Source organism: Mesocricetus auratus, unplaced genomic scaffold (assembly GCF_017639785.1).
Source record: "Mesocricetus auratus isolate SY011 unplaced genomic scaffold, BCM_Maur_2.0 Super-Scaffold_100028, whole genome shotgun sequence".
In the NCBI taxonomy this organism is placed as follows: Eukaryota; Metazoa; Chordata; class Mammalia; order Rodentia; family Cricetidae; genus Mesocricetus; species Mesocricetus auratus.
In genome coordinates, this window is record NW_024429209.1 from 23,939,583 (window position 1) to 23,962,126 (window position 22,544).

Below are 22,544 nucleotides of genomic sequence, written 5' to 3' on the forward strand. Positions count from 1 at the left end.
TAGTGCAGAAGGTCTAAGAGGGTCGAGTAGGGAAATAGAGGCAAGGGCCCTGGGGCAAGCAAGATGGCAGCAAGCCTGGACATTCTTACCAGGGTCCCTGACCAGGGGGACAAGATACAAAGACCTTTGTTCTCCGGGGTCCAAGACAGGGGCGGGGTCCCCTGGGAAGAGCTGAGTGCGCAGGCTGTAGTGCTTCCTGCAAGGACAGATGCCTCTCTGTGTCCCACAAATCTTCCCTCCCCCTCCAAAGCCCTACATGGCCCCAGCTCTGTAGCGACCAGATCCAGGTGACTACAGAGGACAGAGGGGCCCATCATACCCAAGGGCAGCAGAGGACCGCGGGATTGCCTGGGCCTGCATGGAGAGCTTGGGCTGCTCTGCCTTCCTGCTCTCTGCTTTCCCTCGTCCAACGCTGCACACGCTAGAGCCTCCCTGGGTGCGTATGGCACCCTGCAGGCACCCAGAAGGGTGGGGGCCCAGCCAGCTGTACAAAGACCCTGCCATACATACTAGGGTGCCGCCTCTTTCTCCGCCTTCCCGAGTACATCCCCATGTTCCTGAGGGAGCTGGAGGCGACGTGGGGTAGCTTCCTTTTTGAGGTGGGAGAAGTTGGGACAAACGGTCGGGGAAGAGAAGACTGCTGCCCCGGAGGGGTTGAAAGGAAAGATCCAATATCCCCTCACTCTGCCGCACCCCATAAAGGAATCCTGGTTCCCTGAGGCGCTCATCCCAGCTCAGGTTGTCCCCGGGAGCGAGCAGGGGCGACAGTCAGCCAGTACCCGGTGGGGAGGGGACAGTGGCTGGGGCCGCCTCTCTGCTCTCCAGCACCCTCCTCCACTTGCTGGGCGCGCTGCGCAGCCGCCAGCTCAGTGGAGGCGCGAGGAGCCCCGCAGGCTCCGGCGCAGCAGGAGGTGTGCGAAGTCGGGGTGCGGGGATAGCTCGAAGCAGAAGAGGGAGAACGAGGGTGAGCACGCTGAGCAGCCGTGCGTGCGCTCTGCCCTGTGCCACAGGATCGCCTAACGAAGCACAAGCCAGCAGGGTCTGAGTCCTGAGGACGTTGCTGCCACCCGGGCATTCAGAGACCCAACCACAGAATCTAGAGGTCGAAGCAGCCCCAATCTGGGATAGGCTCGGGACCCCGAGCGTTCCCGGGAAGAGCGGAGCCAAAACGTAGATCCCAGACTCTGGAGGAAAAAGAAGTGTGGATCCCGGAGCCGGCGTGTTTCAAGCCCCAGAGCTCTCAGGATTGTCTGGATTGCGCGCTTCGCCGCTGGACCGACACACCCCCCTTAGCTTCCTCGCCTTCCTCTTTGGGCGCCTCCTCACCTGCCCCGGAGGAACTTTCACCTGCAAAGGTGCAGGACAAAGCCACGCACCCGCACCCGGTGACCACCATGCGCCTCAACAGCTCCGTGGTGCCGCAGGATGCCCCTTTCTCGCGGTTGCAATCTGGACTGGAGGCTATGCTCCTGGCGCTTGGCTTGGGCAATGGCTCTGGCAACACCTCGGAATCCGTCCTGGCAGCGCCCAACAGCGACCTGGACGTGAACACTGACATCTATTCCAAGGTGCTGGTGACTGCTGTATACCTGGCACTCTTTGTAGTGGGCACTGTAGGGAACTCAGTGACAGCCTTCACTCTGGCACGGAAGAAGTCACTACAGAGCCTGCAGAGCACTGTGCATTATCACTTGGGCAGCCTGGCCCTGTCTGACCTGCTCATCCTGCTGCTGGCCATGCCCGTGGAGCTGTACAATTTCATCTGGGTGCACCATCCCTGGGCCTTTGGGGATGCCGGCTGCCGTGGCTACTATTTCCTTCGTGATGCCTGCACCTATGCCACAGCCCTCAATGTGGCCAGCCTGAGCGTGGAAAGGTACATGGCCATCTGCCATCCCTTCAAGGCCAAGACCCTCATGTCCCGTAGCCGCACCAAGAAATTCATCAGTGCCATATGGCTAGCCTCAGGGCTGCTAGCTGTGCCCATGCTCTTCACCATGGGCCTGCAGAACCGCAGTGCCGATGGCCAACACCCTGGTGGCCTGGTGTGCACACCCATTGTGGACACAGCCACCGTCAAGGTCGTCATCCAGGTAAGAGTGTCTAAGTGGGGAGTCTGCTATGTCACCTTAGAGAGCACACACCAAGGCAGTCACTGTTCCCATCTGACTGTGTCTTTCCATTGGAGCCACACGGGGACTTTTAGCAATGTCACCTCAGGAGCCCGAGTGAGTCAAGGCGCCACCCGGGGAGTGTTGCCCTGCGGAAGGAACAGTGCCTCAACAGCACTTTCTTCTCCTTTGTCCCAAAGTAGGCCCCAGTGACATCATCCTGAGTGCTGTGTACCCAGAGAGCTCAGCTGCTCCTAGGAGGCAGGGCAGGGCAGAGAGCCTCCAGGAGCTCTTCCCTCCTTCCTCAACTTCCCACTCCCAGCTGCCCGTCCCACCCCTGTTTCCTTCCCTCCCGCTGAAGAGGGCTTGAGCCCCAAAAGTGACGTCCCTCTATTTACTCTAACCCTGTGGGTACTCAGGAGAGAGGGCAGTCATTCATCCGACCACCAGGTTGCTCCCCATCCCCACCCCCTCCCCATGCCTTCTGGCTGCGTCTCCTGGACCCACCCCCAGGAGCTGGAACTTTGATCTTGGGCACATTGCTAGCTGAGCTGCAGTTTCCCCATCTGAGAAGTGAGGTGGTAGAGACATTGAAGAGAGAGCTGTGAGGGGCATTCGCATGTCCCCGGGGTGCTAAAGTCCTCACAGGCAGTGCCCGCCCTTGTTGCCGCCAGTGGCGATGTTTCTGTAGAGCTGTCTGGGGTGTCTGGGTGTAGTGAGGCAAGTAAGATAGTATCCACAGGGGAAGCCAGAGCAGAAAAGAACACTTTAAGCCAGGCATGGTAGTGCCAGTTCTCAAGTTTGAGGCAAGCCTTGTGCTACATAGTGAGACCCTGTCTGGAAAACAATAAAAAAAATTTTTTTAAAGAAAAGAAAAAGGAAGAAGGAAAGTTGTGAATAATTGATTGGCCCCAGACCCTGGGTGACCACGGAGGCACAGGGAAGGCAGAGAACGGGACGGTCGGGACGGTGGTTCCTGCCATGTTTGGGGGGGCCTCCAGGAAAGCTGGCTCTCCCACATGTCCATCAGTTTCCTCACCAAGTCATCCATAGCCCCCCACAGCCTCCCAGCAGGATTCCGTGGTCACGTGGAAGCCACGTGGTATATCCAGGTGCCACACAGAAACCAGCAACACTCAGTGGGTTGTAACCAGCATTCAGACTCTGGGCAGTACTTAACTCGACAGGTCATCTCTGAGGTGGGCCACGGGGCCAGAAATACACTTGTGCTACAAGTGTCCCTGGATGCGGCCCCTCCCTGGATGCTGCTCCTAGCAGGTATGATGAGTCTGGGCTCAAGTTCTCCATCAAGAGCCTGCTCGTTGAGACAAGCACATTTGGTGCGTGCTCCCTGTGGTAAACATCAGGCTGATCGAGGTGGCTTCTTGCTTCCTTTGAAGCCTGTTTCCTCCTTGAAGCTCCTGTCTTTGATCAACTTTGTAGGAAGCTGGGCTTCCCAGCCCACACTGCTGGGGGAATGGCGGCTTCTCCACCTGTAGGGCCTCAGCAAGGGGGGCAAGCCCACAATTCATCCTTATCTCCTGGTCATTACCCTTCCTGAGGTTCCTGCAGAACCTCTATTGGAGCCACAGAACCCATATGGCAAGGTGTCTCCTCCCTCCCAGGGCTGCGTTGTCTGGGGTTTGCCCATTGCTTGGTGGCTTCGGGCCCCATTTGACAGGGTCCTGGTCATTGTCCATCCATCAGCAATGTTTATTGAGCACCCGACCTGGGCCAGGCGCCCCTCTGTAGCTGTCATGGTGTTGGTTGAGTGTTTACAAACTGCCTGCTGGCTGCCTTCATGCCCCCTGGAGAGCAGGGCTCCCATTTTTCCTTAGGAGATGCAGCCCCATTCTCGGTGATAGCGGGTGTTCTTTGTCCATCTGACATTAACTGCTGACCAGGCTTCTCCGGCTGGGAACGCAAGCTCTGCTGGGTACTTGGTGAGAAAATTCCTCAGGCCAGGCCTGGGCCCTGTCACCTCCCTCACCACTGTCCACCATTTGAAGATGTGTTTTATTTCCTGGGGCTGTAGGGTTTGTGGCAGCCACCAGGATGTCTGGGTACCTGAAGCAGAGCCGACTGGACAGCCTCTGCTTTACTGCCTGTCCCCAGTCAGGGCTGGCAATCCCATGCCTCCATCCTCATGACCATATTTGGAAGTGTTGATGCGTTGGCCGCTTTCCAAAAAACGGGGACATCCCCCTGCCCCCGAGTTTGCGTCTTCTGTGAGGACTGGCCACCCTGCCCTATTTAAGGATTCCATCTCAGGCACTTGCAAACGAAAATTATTCAAAAATGAGCTGAGAGTTAGGTGGTAAACCCTCTGAGAACAGCCACTGTTTGGAGATCAGGTGTTTGGGGTGTAGCCGGATGGGGTTGGGCTGGAAAAGCAGTGGGAGGAGCAAGACTGTAGGTGAAGCCCGGTGCCCAGCTTCTTCCAAAGGCTTGAGACCTGGCTCCTATACCAGTGACAGGAGGACGAGCTGGCGTCCAAGGTTTCCTCAAGACTCACATGTCCCTGCCCAATCCTGAGCCATAGGTGGCCCCGAGGCCACCCAGGCCAGCTTCCTACTCTGACCCATACTTGTCCTGCTCCTGCTCCCTTGCTCTAACCTGCTCTATAAACGTCTTATGGTTCTCTGTTGCTGACCTTGCAGCTTATGTCCCAGACTATAGCTTACATAGGTGCTGTGTCCACATGCCCATGGGGAAGAAAGGTGAGCCCAGGGACTGTGTCCACCCTCCACAACCTGCCATCTACCCAGTCATCCTGGGAACGCCTCTTTTCCCAGTGAAAATGAGAGTGTTCCCCTTGTACTCAGACCCAACTTCAGATGCAGCATCAGCACTGGAGAGGGTGCATCTTCACCCCAGGGACAGGAGAGGCTACAGCCCATACAGGGAGAGGCTGTGCCTGCAGTCGCTGTATCATGTCTATAGCAGATCAACTGCGAGGTGACAGGCACATTGAGCACCAGGCTGGTCAGGGGTGACAAGGAAAGGAGAAACACTTTGACTCCACAATGAAGAAAATCGGTCCCAACAGTTTACAGAGACACAGTCTGGGGGAAAGTCACAGGTGTGTGTGTATGAGTATGTGAATGAAGCAATGTTGGGTTTTCATCTTTTGTATATACTTGTGGTGTTTCATGATCAAAGTTGTTTTTAATGACTCTGTGTGTGTGTGTGTGTGTGTCGTATGCTTGCACATGCTCTAGTGAAGGTTTGTACGTGTGGAGTTCAGAAAATATCTTTAGGAGTGAGTTCTCTCCTACTGTGAGGCCCAGGTATCAAACACAGGCTGTCATGTTTGTGCATTGAGCACTTTTACCCAACTGAGCAGTCTTGCCATCACGGTGATTAAAGGTTCTTTTGGGTTTTGTTTTTGTTTTTGTTTTTGTTTTGTTTTGAGATAGGGTTTCTCTGTGTGGCCCTAGTTGTTCTGGAACTCACTCTGTAGACCAGGCTGGTCCCAAACCCACAGAGATTGGCCTGCCTCTGCCTCCTGAGTGCTGGGATTAAAGACATGTGGCACCATGTCCAGCCTGATGATTGAAGTTACTATTCATTATTATTATTATTATTATTATTATTATTATTATTTACTAATGTGTGCATAGGAGGTTGTGTACACCTGTACCCTGGAGCTGGAGTTACAGGGTTGTGGGCTGCCTGATGTGGGTGCTTGGACTCAAACTCCAGTACTCTGGAAGAGCAGGAAGCATTCTTAACCTCTGACCCATCTCTTCCCCCCCTGGTCATAGCTTTTGAAAGCCCAATATGCTGTGTATTGCTGGACATAGGGGTGCATATCTGTACTGCTAGTTCTCTGGAGACTAAGACTGGGATATATAGTAAAACCTGGTCAGAGAGGACTTGGGGTAGGGTGGGGTGGAACTTGGCTTATGAAATCTGTTGTTCAGACTATCCGGACTGTAACTGGGCATCGTGGGTAAGATTCTAAGGCTGTGGGGAGTAAGGAAGACCGAGATGGTCTTCCAGAAGGAGGTAACCCTCACCTTGGGAACAGGGCGATATGGCCTTGTTGCTGGTCTGACCTGGCAAGGTCATGAAGGATGGGGACATGCAGGCAGTCCAGGTGGGGTCCACACCGGGATCTTACTTCTCAGAAAGCAACAGGGGCAGCGCCCTGTATTGATGTCAATCAGGTGGCTTGAGAGAGCACTCGTCCAGTGTATCTACCTGACTGTTGGTGATTCTTCTGGGGATAAGGGTCATTGTCTCCGAGAGATGAGGGAGCATGAGCCCTGGAGGAAGAGCCTGCTCCACAGCACCTCAGGGTCTGTACGTGGAGCTCCTGTAGCACCCAAGCGCTGGGCTCTTAGACCTCGTCCTCAAACTGATGCTTTTCGTGGATACTGTTCATCCTTAAGGCCTTTGCCTGCCACCCTGTTGCAGAGTGTCGAGGGCAAGTGGGGTTGTCTGTCCCGAGACTAGCCTCATGCCATAGTCTCAATATGTTGTACTGGGAGGCAGAGACTCTGTTTGGTCAAGTCCAATAGTGGGACAAGAGATGCTCCCATGGCGACATTCAAACACTGAGGCTCCTGGGCCAGCCTGGCGTGGAGGGCACCGCCGTCATATCGGACCATATACCAGGGTTGGAGGAGGTTTGTCTGTCTGCATTTCCCGAACCGTAATTACGCAACCTTGTTTGATTTTCTAGCTGTGTTTAAAGGGAGGAGAGACTCTCAAGCCTTTCCTCCCCATGTAGCTATCAGCCAGTGTTTTGCCATAGACACAGAGGACAAACTAGAACAGAGCTGTTGATCAGCTTGGCCAAGTTGAAAGTCCCCTGTCTTCCTCCAGCCAGACACCTGTGCCCTCTGTCAGAGCCAGGGCTGGTTTGGAAGGCAAACCAGATACAGTTGGTGACTTGGCAGATACTCCAGCACCTGAGTATCACCCAGGAACGGACAGTTTGGGGGGTCACCCCAGAGCAGCAGTGCAGAGCTGGGTTCAAATCTCTACTCTGTAGATGGCCAGCTACAGGACCCCGGGGCACTGTTTCCTCACCTGCCGACGGTAGATGAGTTAGTTCATATCAGTGTTTGTTGCAACTGCCGGAGACTGGGAGTTCTCAATTCCCAACAGGCTGGTTTCCTTCCACTCCAGGAAACAACAAAGATTCACAGGCAGGCAAGGCCTCTTTAGAAGAGCAGAGTACAAGACACTATTACTCCCAGGATGCTCTCTTTACCAGAGCCTGAGAGCAGTTCTGTCATCTTCGACACCCCACACGGCTCACAGGACACTTGGTCAGGGAACCCAGCCAGCTGGCCAGCCCCTACCCACCTCCTCTGGGAGATACTTGCTGTCCGAGGCGGAGTCCAGGACCGGGTCTCTCCAGCAGTTTATTCTAAGGAATCCTCTGAGAATGTGGAGGCGTTAAGATCGGGGACACGGCTTGGTAGATCAAAGAGGGTCCCTCATAGGCTGCCAGGGAGTGGTGTGCAGTGTCAGGGAAGTGGGGGGAGGACACTGGGACAGACCTGTGCTGTGTGTGCCTAAGGAACCGGGAGGAAGCTGGGTTGGCTGGAGCCATGAGCATAATGGACAGACGGCGCGACGCGGTGGCTTTTACTCCAGGAAATGAGCAGCAGTGAGCTCCCCAGCAGAACAGTATGGAGGCATTATGTCTAAAGGGTACAGATCTGTCTTTCTGATGCTCAGGAAACAATGTTGGGAACAGTCAGGGTAGTGAGAAAGCAGCTGCCTTATTCCAGAAGAGTGGATTAAGCTGGGGCTGGAAGCAGGCTAACACAGGCCTGCCGCCAGATTGATCTCTCCCTCTCTCTCTCTCTCTCTCTCTCTCTCTCTCTCTCTCTCTCTCTCTCTCTCTCTCTCTCTCTCTCTCTCTCTCTCCGTCTCTCTCTCTCCCTCTCTCTCTCTCTCTCTCCCCCTCTTTCTCTCTCCCTCTCTCCCTCCCTCCCCTCCTCTCCCTCTCTCCTTCCCTCTCTGCTTCTTTCTTTCTTTCCTCTTTCTCTTCCTCCTCTCTCTCACCCACACGGCAGCTCACCAATGTCTGTGACTCGTTCCAGGGGATCCAACGCCCTCACACAGACACACATGCAAGCAAAACACCAATGCAAATAAAATGAAAATAAATAAATCTTTTTAAGAAAAAAATCAACTTCCAAGGCTAGAGAAATGACTCAGTGGTTAGGAGCACTGGCTGCTGCTCTTCCAGAATTCTGAGATTCTGCTCCCCCCCATCCACCCACAGAGCAGCACGGGGCTACCTGTAACTCAATCCCAGGGGATCTGACATGGCCTCTGGACTCCCTGAGCACTGCAGGCACCGTGGGGAGGTTGTGCTCATGCATACATTCAGGCAAACACTCACACACATAACAATTTCCAGTTGTGTCTCCAGTTCAATTTATATTATTTTTTTTTCATTTCTCATGTCTGTTTCCTTTAAGTTTAAGGCTGACCTTACACTTGCAGCAATCCTCCTGCCTTGACCCTGGGATTACAGTGTAAGTCACCACACCCAGACTTCTTATGGCAAAAACTTAGATTGTTGGTTTAAGAACGTCATTATCTATTCTTATTGGTGGTGGTGGTTTTTTCTGAGACAAGATTTTTCTGTGTAGCCCTCACTCTATAGACCAGGCTGGCCTGGAACTCAGAGATCCATCTTGCCTCTGCCTCCTGAGTGATGGCATAAAGGCGTGTGCCACCATGTCCAGCATGAACTTCATTATTTAATGTACAAACAATTAATGATACAAAATTCCTTTGCAGTACTGCTTTAGTAGCATCTGGAGGTTTGGGTTTGGTTTTATTGCTATTGTTTGAGCAATATCCTTTCTCATTCAAATATTTTCTTATTTTCATTAGGATTCCTCTTTTGACCTTCAGCTGTTTAGAAGTGTTTGTACTTCTAGAGGCTTTGACATCTTCCCAGATGCCATCGTATGATATCCACTTATAACTCAATTCTATTGTTTTCGGAAAATACGCTCATACGATATAAATGTAGTTTGTTAGAGACGGTTTTATACCCACGATAATAGTCTTCATTGGTACATGGTGCACAAAACAGAGGCAAACAGATTATTCCTTTCCGCTGGTGTTTAATTTACCTCTAAAGTTTCAGTTGGCTTTGTAACACGGTCTTTCTCTTTCATCTTCCCATTCATTTCAGAGAGTTCTGTACCTCAAGGAACACGGTCACAATGCTTGCTTTTTTTGCTTTTGTCCTGATGTGAGATCTTACTGTATAGCCCAGGCTATGCTTTGAACATATATATATCCTCCTGCCCTACCTTCCCAAGCGTTGGGATACTGCCATGCCTTCCCCAGCGCCTGCTAAAGCTTTGCGCTTTCCTTCTTTGCGTCATCCTGCTACTGGAACTTGAAGGCTTCTCTGTGGTCACCAGATGTTACCGGAGACACAGAGGTCCCCCATTTCGGTTTCTCAGTCTTGCTAACAAAATAATTTAAGGATGGATTCAAACAAAACAAAAAGCTCAGGGATGATTTTATTAAAGTTTAAAAAGAAAACTCCCAGGGCAGGTGTGATATAAATCTCAGTAGCTGTCTGAAGAAGAAGAATGGAGAGGGGGGGGTCATTTAAGCTGCCATGGGAGTCAGACACATGGCCACAAAGCGGGGGGGGGGGAGGGGAGGGGAGGAGTGGGGGGCTTTAAAGAAAGAGTTAAGGGTCTGGCCAGCCCCCAAAAGAGACAGAAAAAGCTGGGGGTGGGGGTGTCTTTTGGATTCAGGCTTCAGAAAGGTGAGACAATCCAGCTGGACCTCATGGTGACTCACAGGGACTGTACCGGGGAATTCTAGAAGCAGAAAATACAGTATCCCCTTAAAGGGCAAATTATTCCCCCTGTCTCTGTAGCATCGTTTAAGGTGAGCCCACTTTCCTAAGTTGGCTTGACCAGGCCCAGTGGGAATGCCAGCTCTTCACCCGGGGCCAAAATTCTATTCTCTTGGTCAGAAAGTGTTTTCCTCAATGGGCTGTTACTGTGACTGTAACAATTCCATGGACTGATCGAATGGCTGTCTTTTCCTTTAGGGTGAGTCCTATTTCTAGGGCTTTCAATGGTAACTTTGATTGTTTCCCACACATTTTAAACTTTGCTGTGGTAGTTCTGGTTATGTTAACCCCTGGAGAATGCTGGTGTTTTCCTCAGTTGGGCAGGCAGTCCAGTGAGAGCAGAATTGGGTTGTAGCGTCTGTTGATGTTGGTGCCACCATCAGTACCACTCCTAAGCCCGTAGTTTTTCCCTGAACACTCACTCACCTTAGTCTCGGTTCATGACTGTGGCTCAGTCCTCAAGACCCTTACTTGAGTCACACGCACACGCCATTCAAAGACAATCCCAGGACTCGTGTTGGGTCAGACACAGCACCAATGGGTCCCTTTCTCTCTCCTCTCAGATTTCCTCCCATGATCCTCGATTTCTAGGGCTCCTTTTCTCCATCCTCTGCCAAGGAAACCAGAGTCTTCCATCTCATCTCTGCTGGCTTTTCAGCGTCACGCCCTAATAGGGCCATTCCTGCACAGAATCCGGTGAACACTGACTGTGGTGAGTCATATGGATGCCTCCCACTTCTAACTGGTCTACTTCTTGTCAGTGGGTCACCTCTTCCTATTTCTTTATATATTTGATAGTCTTTAAATTGATAATAAACGTTGTAGGTGAGACATTACAGGGGTTCTGGGTTCTGTTACTTTCCTTTAAAGGATCTGATTTCTGCTCAAGCAAGAAGCTCCATAGCTGATAGAGCATCCTCAGGCTGTTTTGATGCTATGCTGAGTAGAAAAAGACAATACACATACACGCATGTGTACACACATGCACATGCACATACATACACACACGAACACATGCACACGCACACACACACACACACACACACACACACAGGGTTTGCTCCAAACTGTTAGGGTAAGGTCAGTGTAGGTGATCCCCTGATGGAAGATCAGTGTGGAAACAGCCCCTACCCCTCTGGCTCAGCCCTCCAAGAAGCCCTCCATGTTCTGTCTGCACCTAGCCCTATCAGCACAGAACCCACAGAGAAGCCCTGTGTGGATTCATAGCATAGCCCTGAACTTGGCCTCACCAGCTAAGAAGCTATCCTCACAAAGACTCCAGCTCCCAAAGACTCCATCACAAAAACACCTCAAAGAGAAGACTGCTGAAGAGCCTCTGCTGCTGGGCACAGTCCGCAGCCTGTCAGAACACAGGGCCTTACACCCAGTGATAGTTTATGGCTGTTTACAGCAGCAGAGCTGGTCCAGTATTTAAAGGTTAAGAGCATTCTTGGGAGAGCTTTGTTTTCTTGTAACTCAGAATCGGTTCTTCTCTTTAAAGACGCCACACTTGCAGCCCCTCAGAGAGGTTCAGAGAGAGAGCCCAGGAGATGTTTGGAAATAATCTCTCCCTGGGAACTGTTAAGATGTAAACACTCACAGCCAGTCGCTGGTCTGGCGCATAATTTCCAAGAGTTCAGTAGAACCACACAATCCCCAGCTCCCGAGAGTCAAGGAGAGTGGTGCAAAGCACATCTGGGTCATGTCATTCAGGAAGCTGAGCACCAGACATCCAGGCCTTCGAGCTGGTCTGGATCCAGGTGGGGCCAGCTCATTTATAACCCTGTCTGCTGCAGGCAGGATGTGCACAGTAGGAAGCAACTGTCCAGAGTTGGGTTTATTGCCTAGGGAGGAGGAGGAGGAGGAGTCATCCCACTCCACTAATTGCCCTCTAGGATCTGTCTCCAGGACCCTGGGCCCAGCTCATGGCAGGCCCACAGCTGCTGGCCTCTGCCAAGCACCTCTGAAGACCCAAAACAACAAGGTAGGCAGGAGTCTTCCCACACTAAGGTCCCTCAGACTCAGCCACCTGGAGCTCCCCTGTCTTGACTGCCTTCAGGCCAAGAGTCCCTGGCACTGCCTCTGTGTTTCCCGTTCTACTGATCTGTGAGACAGACCCACACTCAGGAAAAGCCTTTGGACTGCTGTGAAGCCAGCTTTGAAGGCTTCCCTACTCCTACGTGGTCCTCAGAGGGGTCTTCCTGTGACAACAGGTCAGGAGTGAGAGACATCGGTGTCACTTGGAAGAACGAGGGGAAAATGAGGAAGAAACCTGACACAGGGGCCCAGCCCTAGCCTCTGTGTACACCAGCTGTGCTTTGGAGGATATGGACAGAATGACTGTCCTGAAAGCCTCCTCTGTCCCTGTAGACCTCACACAAATTTGAGACCCCAGGTTTTGCCTAGCCTCGGAATCCATTTTGCCGAGATGGACTGCACTCCCAGAGGACTTTCCCTCGAGGGCTCAGCTGAATTCCAGAAGATGAGGTGGGTGACGTGTCTTGTACTGGATCCTGACTCAGAGTCCTGCAGAGCCGAGCAGAGGAAGAGGATCATCAGGTGCTTTGCACCGCAGAGACTCCAGAATCCACTCAGACGCTGGAGCAGTAATCTGGGGTCAGGTCAGGCACACACACACACACACACACACACACACACACACACACACACACACGGCAGAAGAAATTATTTCTGGAGCAGCCAGGCACCCCTGGGGCCCCCAGGCTGTCAAATGTGCCTGCAGACTGGAAGCCGGTAATTGCAGGGCTCTTAGGCATGTTAGCGCCTGTTAAACTTCCTGCAATTAATTTTCCTGACAGCTTGTTTAAAAGGGAGCCGTCTAATGTATTAAAAATACCTGTGTTTGTGGCAGATCAGCCAGGCGATGCTCACGGAGCTCCTAAAGAAAATCACCAGGGCTGGGTGTCCACGCCGTAATTGCTCTAACCTCAAGCAGCCTAAGGTCTGTGGCTGCCATAACCCAGGGCCTGATATGGCCTTCTCTTGTGGTCCCAGAGACCAGAGGTGTGTCTCAGGGCCATGTTTCCTCCAGGGGCTTAGTGCTCCTTCCTCTTCTTCCATCCATGGTTGACTCCAGCGTCCTTGGCTCATGGTGGCATCCCTTTAGTCTCACCTTGGTCTTCGTACTACCTTCTCCTCTGTCTATCTGCCCCCTAGTGACATTTGCCATGGGATTTCAGACCCACCCTGAACCAGGACAGTTGCATCCAAATCTGATTACATGCGGAAACACTTTTTCCAAATAAGGCTCTGCTCTCAGGTTGAGAGGTTGAACACACACACACACACACACACACACACACACACACACACACACACTGCCGCCATCATGTTATCTCAGCACACCTTAAAAAGAGAAGCAGAGACTGGAGTCAAGGTCTGGTTTTGCTGGTCCCAAGGCAGGACCACTGGGCTGGAACAAGCCCATGATCTTCCGGTCTATCCCATTTTATGCTGAGATGTTACTCTTGCTGGGCTCCTAGATACATGCCAATGAGGCTCCCAGGAGAAGGCGTGTCAGCTCCTCCGTTGGCTGCCTCCTCCCCAAGTATTGTCTGAACTAACTTCACAGCTACCTCTGGATCCCATCAACTACACACACCGTGGAAAAGACGCCCCTTGACTCGACCACCTGCCCCACCTGCCTGGTCACGGACTTTTCTAGTTGCCAAGGGGAATGTGCTAGCTGATTCCAGCAGAATCCTGTCCCACACACAGTATAGCAAACTCAGAAGCATGTTGTTCTGGTTGTCACTGCCACAGCGTCCATGGCTTGAGTCTTACCTGTTGGCCCTGCTGTCTTGTAGCTTGAAGTGTGTACCAGAGAATCCCTGCCTGGACCCAGGTCTGTGAAGGTGACACTATGTGGACACTGAAGGCCAGCAGTGCTGAACATTATCAGGCTCAGTTCCTACCATAGACATTGCCTCAGAGTCTGGGGTAGCCCGGAAGGAGCGAGAAATGAGGACTAGCTGTGGTTGGGCTACTCGGGTTAGAGGGCCAGGCCCTAGGAGGGTGTGGCAGGGCAACTGGCCCTCCGTGGGAGGCTAGAAGCTCTTTTTGGACCTACGATTCCAGGTCTGTCTGCCTCCTGGGCCTTGTGGCTCTCCAAGAGACTCACTGCCTTGTTCCTGTTGTGGGGCAGCAATGTGTTCCAAGTGGCGTAAAAAATAGGACTGCCCAATCTCCACTCTAGCCTAGGATTTGATCTGGACCATTGCAACATTGCCCAGCAGAGGGTGAGTGACTGTGATTGACACTGGAACACATCTCAACCCTTCCCACGGCCTCCCACTGAGTTTTAATGGCATTCTTCCTTGACCTTTGTAACTAATTCACAAAAGCAAATGGGCATCCTGGTGGGCCCTCTGATGCTGTCCAAAATTGTCAGCAGGGTTGCCTTGTAGATAGTCAAAACTGAAGCACCGGACGACATAGCAAGACCCTGTCTCAAAAATCAAAACAAAACAAAACTCGAGTGCTGGAAGTAGAGGAAGTAAAGCAGCCAAGAGGTTGCCTTGGAGCCCTGGGTTCTCAGGAGCCTATAAGGTAGCTTCCTGTTGAGGGAGCTACCAGCAAGTGATACTCCGGTTCACTCCTCCTTCCTGCCTTAAAAAAAGGGCCCGTCAACGTTTAAAGTGAGGAGGACAGACTACTTAAGAAAGGACCTGAGGAGGCACCCATGGAACCCAGCTCTACTCTCCCTGGGCAATAGACCCCACGCTAGCTGCCTGTCTGCAATTTCCCAGAAAGCCAGCTGTCGGTGCACCTGCGGGACCTGCTCCACCCAGAAGTACCCAGCTTTCCTCATTTCCTTGCTGTTGCGCAGTCAAGTGGCACCTTTCTGCACAAACAGCAGGAAAGCAAAGCCAAGGCCAGCTCCCTGTTGCCTTCCTAAGATACTTCTAAGCCCAGCTACGCTTGCCCAGCTTTGAGTGGGGCCCATCAGCACAGGGACTGTTGAATAACAGACCACTGTACATGTGTCTGTCCCTCTTAATCCATCAGGAAACTGGATTCCTTAGGGAACAAGTGGGTTCAAGTATCAGGGTTCAACAAGGAGTGATTGCTGGAAATAAACAGGGGGTGCTCACTCCTTGGAGACATGGGCCTCCTTCCTCAGAGACAAGGGCCCAGTCAGCAGACGGGTCTAATGCCAGCACCGACTCTTTGTGAGGCTGCTGAGCAGTAGCTGTGTCTCAGCATTGCGGTGACCACGTATAGTCCCCTCCTCGGCCGCCTGTGTACACCTACCCTAAGGTTCCTATGAGAATGAAGGGCTACAATAACTGAGGGGTACCCGAGGTTAGGCAGCAGAAAGGGTTTCGGGAAGACACAGGAGTCTGCTCTGAAGGCAAAGAAGCAAGTGTTTTTAAGGGTGCTGGTGACCCCAGTATCTGACCTATGACCCAATAAGAAGACGTGAGCACGCCAGGTGGTGGTGGCGGCGCACGCCTTTAATCCCAGCACTCGGGAGGCAGAGGCAGGTGGATCTCTGTGAGTTCGAGGCTGGGCTGGACCGATAGCCTCCGAAATAATACAGAGAAACCCTGTCTCATTAAAAAAAAAAAAAAAAAAGAAGACTTGAGCTGCTCAGGCCTCCCCTCCCCAGATACACGTTGGCCCCACCTGTTCAGAAAGACCCCAAGATTCCCTCCTCCCCTACCATGTGTCTAGTGCACTCACAAGCCTGAATCCACTCCGTTAGATGAACAAACAGGAAGCCCGCCATGCAAGTGAGCCAAGCTTCATCTCCAACATATACCAACCTTGGTCCCAACAATTATTATGTTCTTAAAAATGAAGAAAGCTCATACCTTGGTGTCCCTTCACCAGGACTGTGGGGTTTAGATGCAAACGAGCTGTGGTGGTCTCATTGCCTGTCCATCCAGATCTGCTGCCACAGGCCCCTGTCAAGTGCTCTGTAGAAGACGGCCCACGATCAACTGGAATGCACCTCTAAGTCTTGCTCAAAAGGAGGAAGGAAAGGAGAAAGGAACACTGTGCTGTGGAAGGGGCTGGTGCCAGGGAGCTGGGGTTTCCACCAAGCAGATTTGGGGGCAGTTGCAAGTGGAGTTGAATCTACCAGATCACCCGGTCTGTATGGCCACGTGCTACCTACATCCAGAACCAGCCATCACTGGGTCCTTACTCAGGGCAAAGGGTCTTGGGAAACACTGAGATAGTCAGGTGGATTTATTTTGAAGCAACCACAGCTGTCCAGTTAACAGGGGGACCCCCCAAGATCTCCCTGGCTCACCCCAGTCTTCTAACTAGATCCAGAGAGAGCCGTGTGCAAAAGTAAGAGATGAGTGTCATGCCCTTGACCAGACCCAACAGGGAGTCCACTTAGAGGTGCTTGTTATTCCTAAAAACACACGCAGTTTAAAAGTTCCTTCCCTGCCCTGTCATCTACGAGTCAGCCTAACCAGCCTTTCTGCTGTGGCCTTGAAGAGGCTGCATTTCTGAAGCAGCTGGTTCCAATGATGGAGGCTGGGAAAGAGACCAGATGGAGACACAGGAACTGAGGTGTCCAGTCCTTGAGGAGAAATGAAACATGGGGAATATGGGAAGCCAGTGGCTCCTTTTGCTTGAGGAGAGATACCTCAGAAGCACACAGTATTGAGGACAGCCTCTGGGGCAGAAGGACCTCTAGTTGAGCTAAGAGCATGGCCACAAGGGAGTTTCACAAATCAGGGACCTTGTAAAATGCAGGCAGGCCCCAAGACTTCTGCAAAGCAGCAACCAAACAACCCAGCAAACCAAATCCTGACACAATACTCACGAGGACCGAGAACTGTCAGAATGGTCATCACTGCAGGTAGAATGCAAACAGCACAGGTAGGAAATTAAGGATCTGGGAGTTAATTTTTTAAAAATACTTGTGTAGGTGTTTGAGTGCATTTATGTCAGTACACCACATGCTTGCAGTGTCTGACAGGCCTAAAAAGGAACTATAGTTACAGATGGTTGTAAGCCACTACGTGCGTGCTGGGAATAGAACCTAGGTCCGCTGCAAAAGCAGTCAGTGCTCTTAACCACTGAGCTGTCCCTCCAGCCTCAGGAGTTACAACTATCAACCAACATTTTTTGTTTGTTTGTTTGTTTTTCGAGACAGGGTTTCTCTGTATTGCTTTGGAGGTTGTCCTGGAACTAGCTCTGTAGACCAGGCTGGCCTTGAACTCACAGAGGTCCACCTGCCTCTGCCTCTGCCTCTGGAGTGCTGGGATTAAAGGTGTGTGTGCGCCACCAATGCCCTGGCATAATGGACAATTTTCAGAGCAGTTTTGTAATTTGTTTGTTTGAAACAATGTCTCATTATGACAACCCCCCTACACACACACCTGTTAGTTTCCTCTGTTCAAAGATCTTGCTTTATGAGATAGATACATTATCACAACTAACAAGTGTTGACAATTTAGTCAGAATTGACAGCTCGTACTGGGGCTCCCACTTGATGTTTTACATTCTGTGGCTCTGGATAGATACATGGCATCCCATCAAAGATAGCAGTTACACTGTCCCCGCCCCCATGCTCTGGGCTCCATCTGTCCACTCTCCCCACCCCAGCTCTAGGCAACTTTCTTAAAAAAAAAAAAAGCCAACTCCATATTTCATTTTCTGGAAGGTCATACAGATGGAGTAAAGTCACTCAGGTCAGCTACTTTCCTTTGCTAATATTCATTCAAGGCTCCTTCGAGTCTTTTCCTGGCCTGGAAGCTCATTTCTTTGTATCTCTGAGTTACATGTCATTATTGCTCCATTAATGAAGAGCATTTCAGTTGCAATGAATAAAGTTTCTATAAATGTATCTGTGCAGGTTTTTGTATGAATGTAAGCTTTTGGCTCCTTTAGGGGGAAAAAAAAACAAGAATGCAACCATGGAACATTATTAATAAGTCAGTTGTATGAGACGCTACACCCGTCTCCCACAGCAGCTGCACTGTGTTTCACCTTCCACTAGCAATGATGAGCATTCCAGGTGCTCTTCATCCTGGGTTTTGGTTTGGGGGTTGTTTTAGGACATTCTCGTTTTATTCCATTGCTACATTGGTTGCTTTTCTCATCCTGTGAACGAAAGCAAATGAATGGAGGAGGGGTTTATTTGGCTCACGATTTGAGGACATGCCCCACCATGGTGAGGAAGGCACAATGGTGGCTGTAGATGCAGGGGCAGGAATGGAAGGCAGCTGGTTACACTACACTAAAGTCAGGAAGGAGGTTTATCTGCTAATAATTGAACTGCCTTCCTTTTGTTCAGCCCAGCACTCTAGCCCCTGAGAACTGACTTCCACTTTTCTTTCTTTCTTTAGGTTTTTCGAGACAGGGTTTCTTTGTATTGTTTTGGAGGCTGTCCCGGAACTCACTCTGTAGACCAGGCTGGCCTCGAACTCACAAAGTTCTGCCTGCCTCTGCCTCCCGAGTGCTGGGACTAAAGGCGTGCGCCACCAACGCCTGGCCCAGCCCTGGCTATCTTGTAAGACTCTGTCTCATAAAATCAAAGCAAAGATTAAGTAAGAAGAAGCCTCAGAAGGCAGTATTGAAAAAGACACTTATGATAGGCTGATCTAAAATATACAAGACTCTTGAAAATAAATAAGAAAGCAAACAGAAATGGGCAAAAGTCTAATCAGGAACCTCATGTAAGAAGAGCCCACACAGACAAATTAGCAGGTGAGGTTATGCTATGTATTATACCTTACAGGACTGAGCTTCATCAGCTCAGCTTCGCTGGGTTTGAATCACTGGAGAGATACATCTGTGGGAATGTCTGTGAGGGTGTTTCTAGAGAGGGTTTTTTTTTCATTTTTTAAAATTTTTTTTTATTTAGGTTAGAAACAATCTTATTTCACATTCTTTTTTTAATTAATTTATTATTTACATTCCAATCCCAGTTCCCCCTCCCTCCTCTCCTCCCATCTGCTCCATGGAGAGGGTAAGGCCTCCCCTTAGGAAGTCTACTAAGTCTGTCCCATCATCTAGTTGAGGCAGGACCAAGGCAGCTCTCCACTCCCCACACCCCTGTGTCTAGGCTGAACAAGCTATCTCTCCATATAGAATGGGCTCCACTAAGTCAGTCTGTGCATTAGAGTTAGGTCTTGGACCCACTGTCAGTGGCCTCACATACTGTCTCACCTCTCAACCCTGTTGTATCGAAGATTAAGTTTCTGCGGTGGTTTGGAAGAAAATGGCCCCCAAAGAGAGTGGCACCATTGGGAGGTGTGGTCTTGTTGGAGGAAGTGTGTCACTGTGGAGGTGGGCATTGAGGTCTCATATGTGCTCAAGATACAGCCCAGTGTCTCAGACCACTTCCTGTTGCCGGAAAGATGTAGCACTCTCAGCTACACCACTGCTCCCCGCCACGACGATAATGGACCGAACCTCTGAAACTGTAAGCTGCCACCTCAGTGAAATGTCTTCCTTATGAGAGTTGCTGTGGTCATGGCAATAGAAGCCCTAAGTTTCTAACACACGGACTGGGGGGGGGGGAGCATATTCAAACCATCACATATGTGTTGCTGTGTTTAATCAATTAGTGCTTTCCCAAGGAGTTTGCATTTGTGTTCCTAAGGGATGATGGTCTACATTTGTCATTTGTTGTGGCTGGTTCTGGTTCTGGGGTAATGCTGGCCTCACTGAGTGAGTTTAAGGTCTCCCTTTTGTCTTCTCAGAGAGACTAGTGGGAGTTATGTCCCTCTCATGTGAGTGTTTGGCAGGACTCACCAGTGGGCCATCTGGGCCCAATACTTCCTGTTTTAGAAGATTATTGAAAAGCTATTAGATTTCTTTGATAAAGACTGCTCCAATTGAGCCAGGTGGTGCTGGCACACGCCTTTAATACCAGCAGTTGGGAGGCAGAGGCAGGGGATCTCTGTGAGTTTGAGGCCAGCCTGATCTACAGAGAGAGTGCCAGGACAGCCAAGGCTACATGGAGAAACCCTGTCTTGAAATAACCCCCCCCAAAAAGTATTCCAATTGCCTGTTTCTTCTTTGGGAATTTTGGTGAATCCTGCGTTTGCCCATTTCATCCAAGTCAGGCATCTTCAATCTGAGGACTGCAGGCCACCTGTAATTCAGGATAGCCGAGTCCTGAATGTCTGGTAGGTTGGCAGGTTTCAGGCTTTGGAATGCTCTTTGATGAGAAACCACCATGGGAATCAATAAGTCTTGTCACTTCACTGCACACCATGACAAAGCACCCCAAGCAGGCTGTGGTCTGAATGCCACAAAAAGACCGTGTGTGTGTGTGTGTGTGTGTGTGTGTGTGTGTGTGTGTGTGAGAGAGTGTGTGAATATTCATGTAAACATTGGACTTGCAAATCGAAGCAATTTAAATGTCATGAGCACCTGTGGCTGTCTTTTGGAGAAGATCTGTCAGGGAAAATGCATCGTGATCACAACCAAGGCAGAAGGAGGAGGGACCTCCAGTCCTCTGTGCAGCTTCCAGGCTGCCCCTACCATTCACAGCCCCAGGAGGGTGAGAATTAGTGCTAACCTAGTGAGACTGGAGTTGTGACACTGTGATTCTCTCCAAAGCAGCTGGCTGAGGCCATAGGCATCTTGGGGACAGCTGTGTTTACCTGGCCAGGTGACTCCCCCAGGTGGATCCTAGCCCAGCCTTCCCACTCCTGGTTCAAAAACACAGTCTAGAAAGTTTTCCACTGTGACTCACCTGCAGCTCAGGGTGTGATGGGAGATGTCCTTCTGTATAAGTGTTTCTCTTATTGGCTGATGAGTAAAGCACTGATTGCCCAGTAGCCAGGCAGAAATTATAGGCAGGGCTATGAGACGAGGAGAATTCTGGGGAGAGGACACAGAGAGAGGCTGTGAGAGAAACTCCGTGTAGCCTATGAAAGAGTAACATCTGGAACATTCTCCCTAAGCCAAAACCACATGGAGATACACAGTTTAATAGGAATAGGTTAATAATTAAGAGAGAGCTAGACAGTAAGAAGCCTGAGCCATCAGCCAAACAGTTTATAGTTATGATAAGTCTCTGTGTGTTTATTTGGCGCTGAATGCAAGGGTGAGCTTCAGTGGGAGACCAAAGAAGGGGGACAGAGATATAAGACAGGGTAGTTCTCTCTTTTCACCAGCAGGTGTGATTGTGTATGACTGCATTTTTCAGTTGAGGAAGAAGAGGAACACAACGGTGAGACCTGCTCTCTGACGGGCCTGTCTCCAGGCTCGTCTCCCATCCAGCCCTGGGGCTTGGCTTAGCTTTACCGAATGCCACTTTTGAGGTTTGGTCAGGAAGAACTCAAAAGGTAGAGAGAGAATCTCCAGTAAGACCTTGTAGTGCCTTTCTGGGGTGTGAGCCCTGTTCCCACCCAATGAAATCCTGGTGCAGCTGGCTAGGTTTGCACAAGCTCTGCTGGTGTGTCCTTGCAGGAGGAGAAAGGGAGGTAGAGCTCACTTCTGGAAGGTGTAGCAACCCCACTCCTTACCTAGTACATGTGTTTTATAAGCAGTTTAAGATGAATGTCCCATTGTTGAGTGAAGTCTTCCCACCAGCCTGGTTCCAGAGCCGCATCAGTCCCAAATGAACACACAGGAGGCTGTATTAATTATGAAGCTGTTGGCCATTTGCTTGTTTCTTACTGGCTATCTCTGACTTAAGTATGTACCCCATAATCGTTAATCTAAGTATTTCTCTTACCGGAGAAAGGGTCCGAACCTGTTACTTCTATGGCGGCTACATGATGTCTGCCTGTGTCTCTCTTTCCCAGAATCCTCCTCAACTCCTAGTCCCACCTATCTTGCTTCCCTATTGGCCAACAGTGCTTTATTGACATATACACAGGACTTCCCCATCACCCCATCCTTGGCCTGGTTCAGAGTCATGTGTTATGATAGGAATGACCTATGAGGCTAGGATATCACGTGACCAGAAGTGGGTCAAGGATACTCCACAGGAATGTCAGGAAGTGGGCCTGTAGGGTGAACACCTTAAGATTTCCCTTCAAGTCTTCCCAGAAGATTTGGTGGCACATGTCTATAATCCCAACACTCAAAAGAGGCAGGAAGATCAATAGTTAAGGTCATCCTGGGCTGCAAAGAAAAAACCTATCTCAACAAAACAAATTAGTGTGTGTGTGTGTGTGTGTGTGTGAATGTGTGAGTGTGTGGATGTGTGTGAGTGTGTATGTGGATGTGTGAGTGTGTGGATGTGTGTGTGAGTGTGTGTGGAGGTGTATGTGTGTGTAGTTGGGCTTTCCTTTGGGCCACCAGCTCACAAAAAAAAGGGACTCATTATTAACTATAAAAAGCTTAAGCTTGTTCCTAACTAGTTCTTATAACTTAAATTAGCCCATATATTTTAATCTATGTTCTTTTAAGTGGCTTGGTTAACTTTACTCTATACTGCCCATCATGCTTCCTCCACACCTGGCTGACGACTTATCCTTTCTTCTTCCCAGAGCTCTCTCTGTCCAGAAGTCCCACCTATACCTTCTGCTTAGCTATTGGCCATTTAGCTTTTTATTAAACCAATCACAGTGACACATCTTCACACAGTATAAAGAAATATTCCACAACATGTGTGTGTGTGT

General features: G+C 50.6%; 1 protein-coding gene and 1 long non-coding RNA gene across 2 annotated transcripts in view; one reads left to right on the forward strand and one right to left on the reverse strand.

Annotated features, from left to right (window-relative positions):
• The first annotated feature begins 623 nt into the window (after positions 1-623).
• Positions 624-22,544, forward strand: part of Ntsr1 (neurotensin receptor 1) — a 41,652-nt gene continuing 19,731 nt past the window's right edge. The window contains exon 1 of the mRNA XM_005074521.4: positions 624-2,093. Within this exon, the coding sequence (XP_005074578.1) occupies positions 1,395-2,093 (699 nt within the window). The 5' untranslated portion in view covers positions 624-1,394. The remainder of the gene's footprint in view (positions 2,094-22,544) is intronic.
• On the reverse strand, positions 9,771-16,356 carry LOC110341732. Its single transcript, XR_002383715.2, has 3 exons — positions 16,253-16,356; positions 15,810-15,957; positions 9,771-9,934 (listed from the first exon to the last, which is right to left on the reverse strand). It is a non-coding gene; the product is annotated as an uncharacterized LOC110341732 (long non-coding RNA).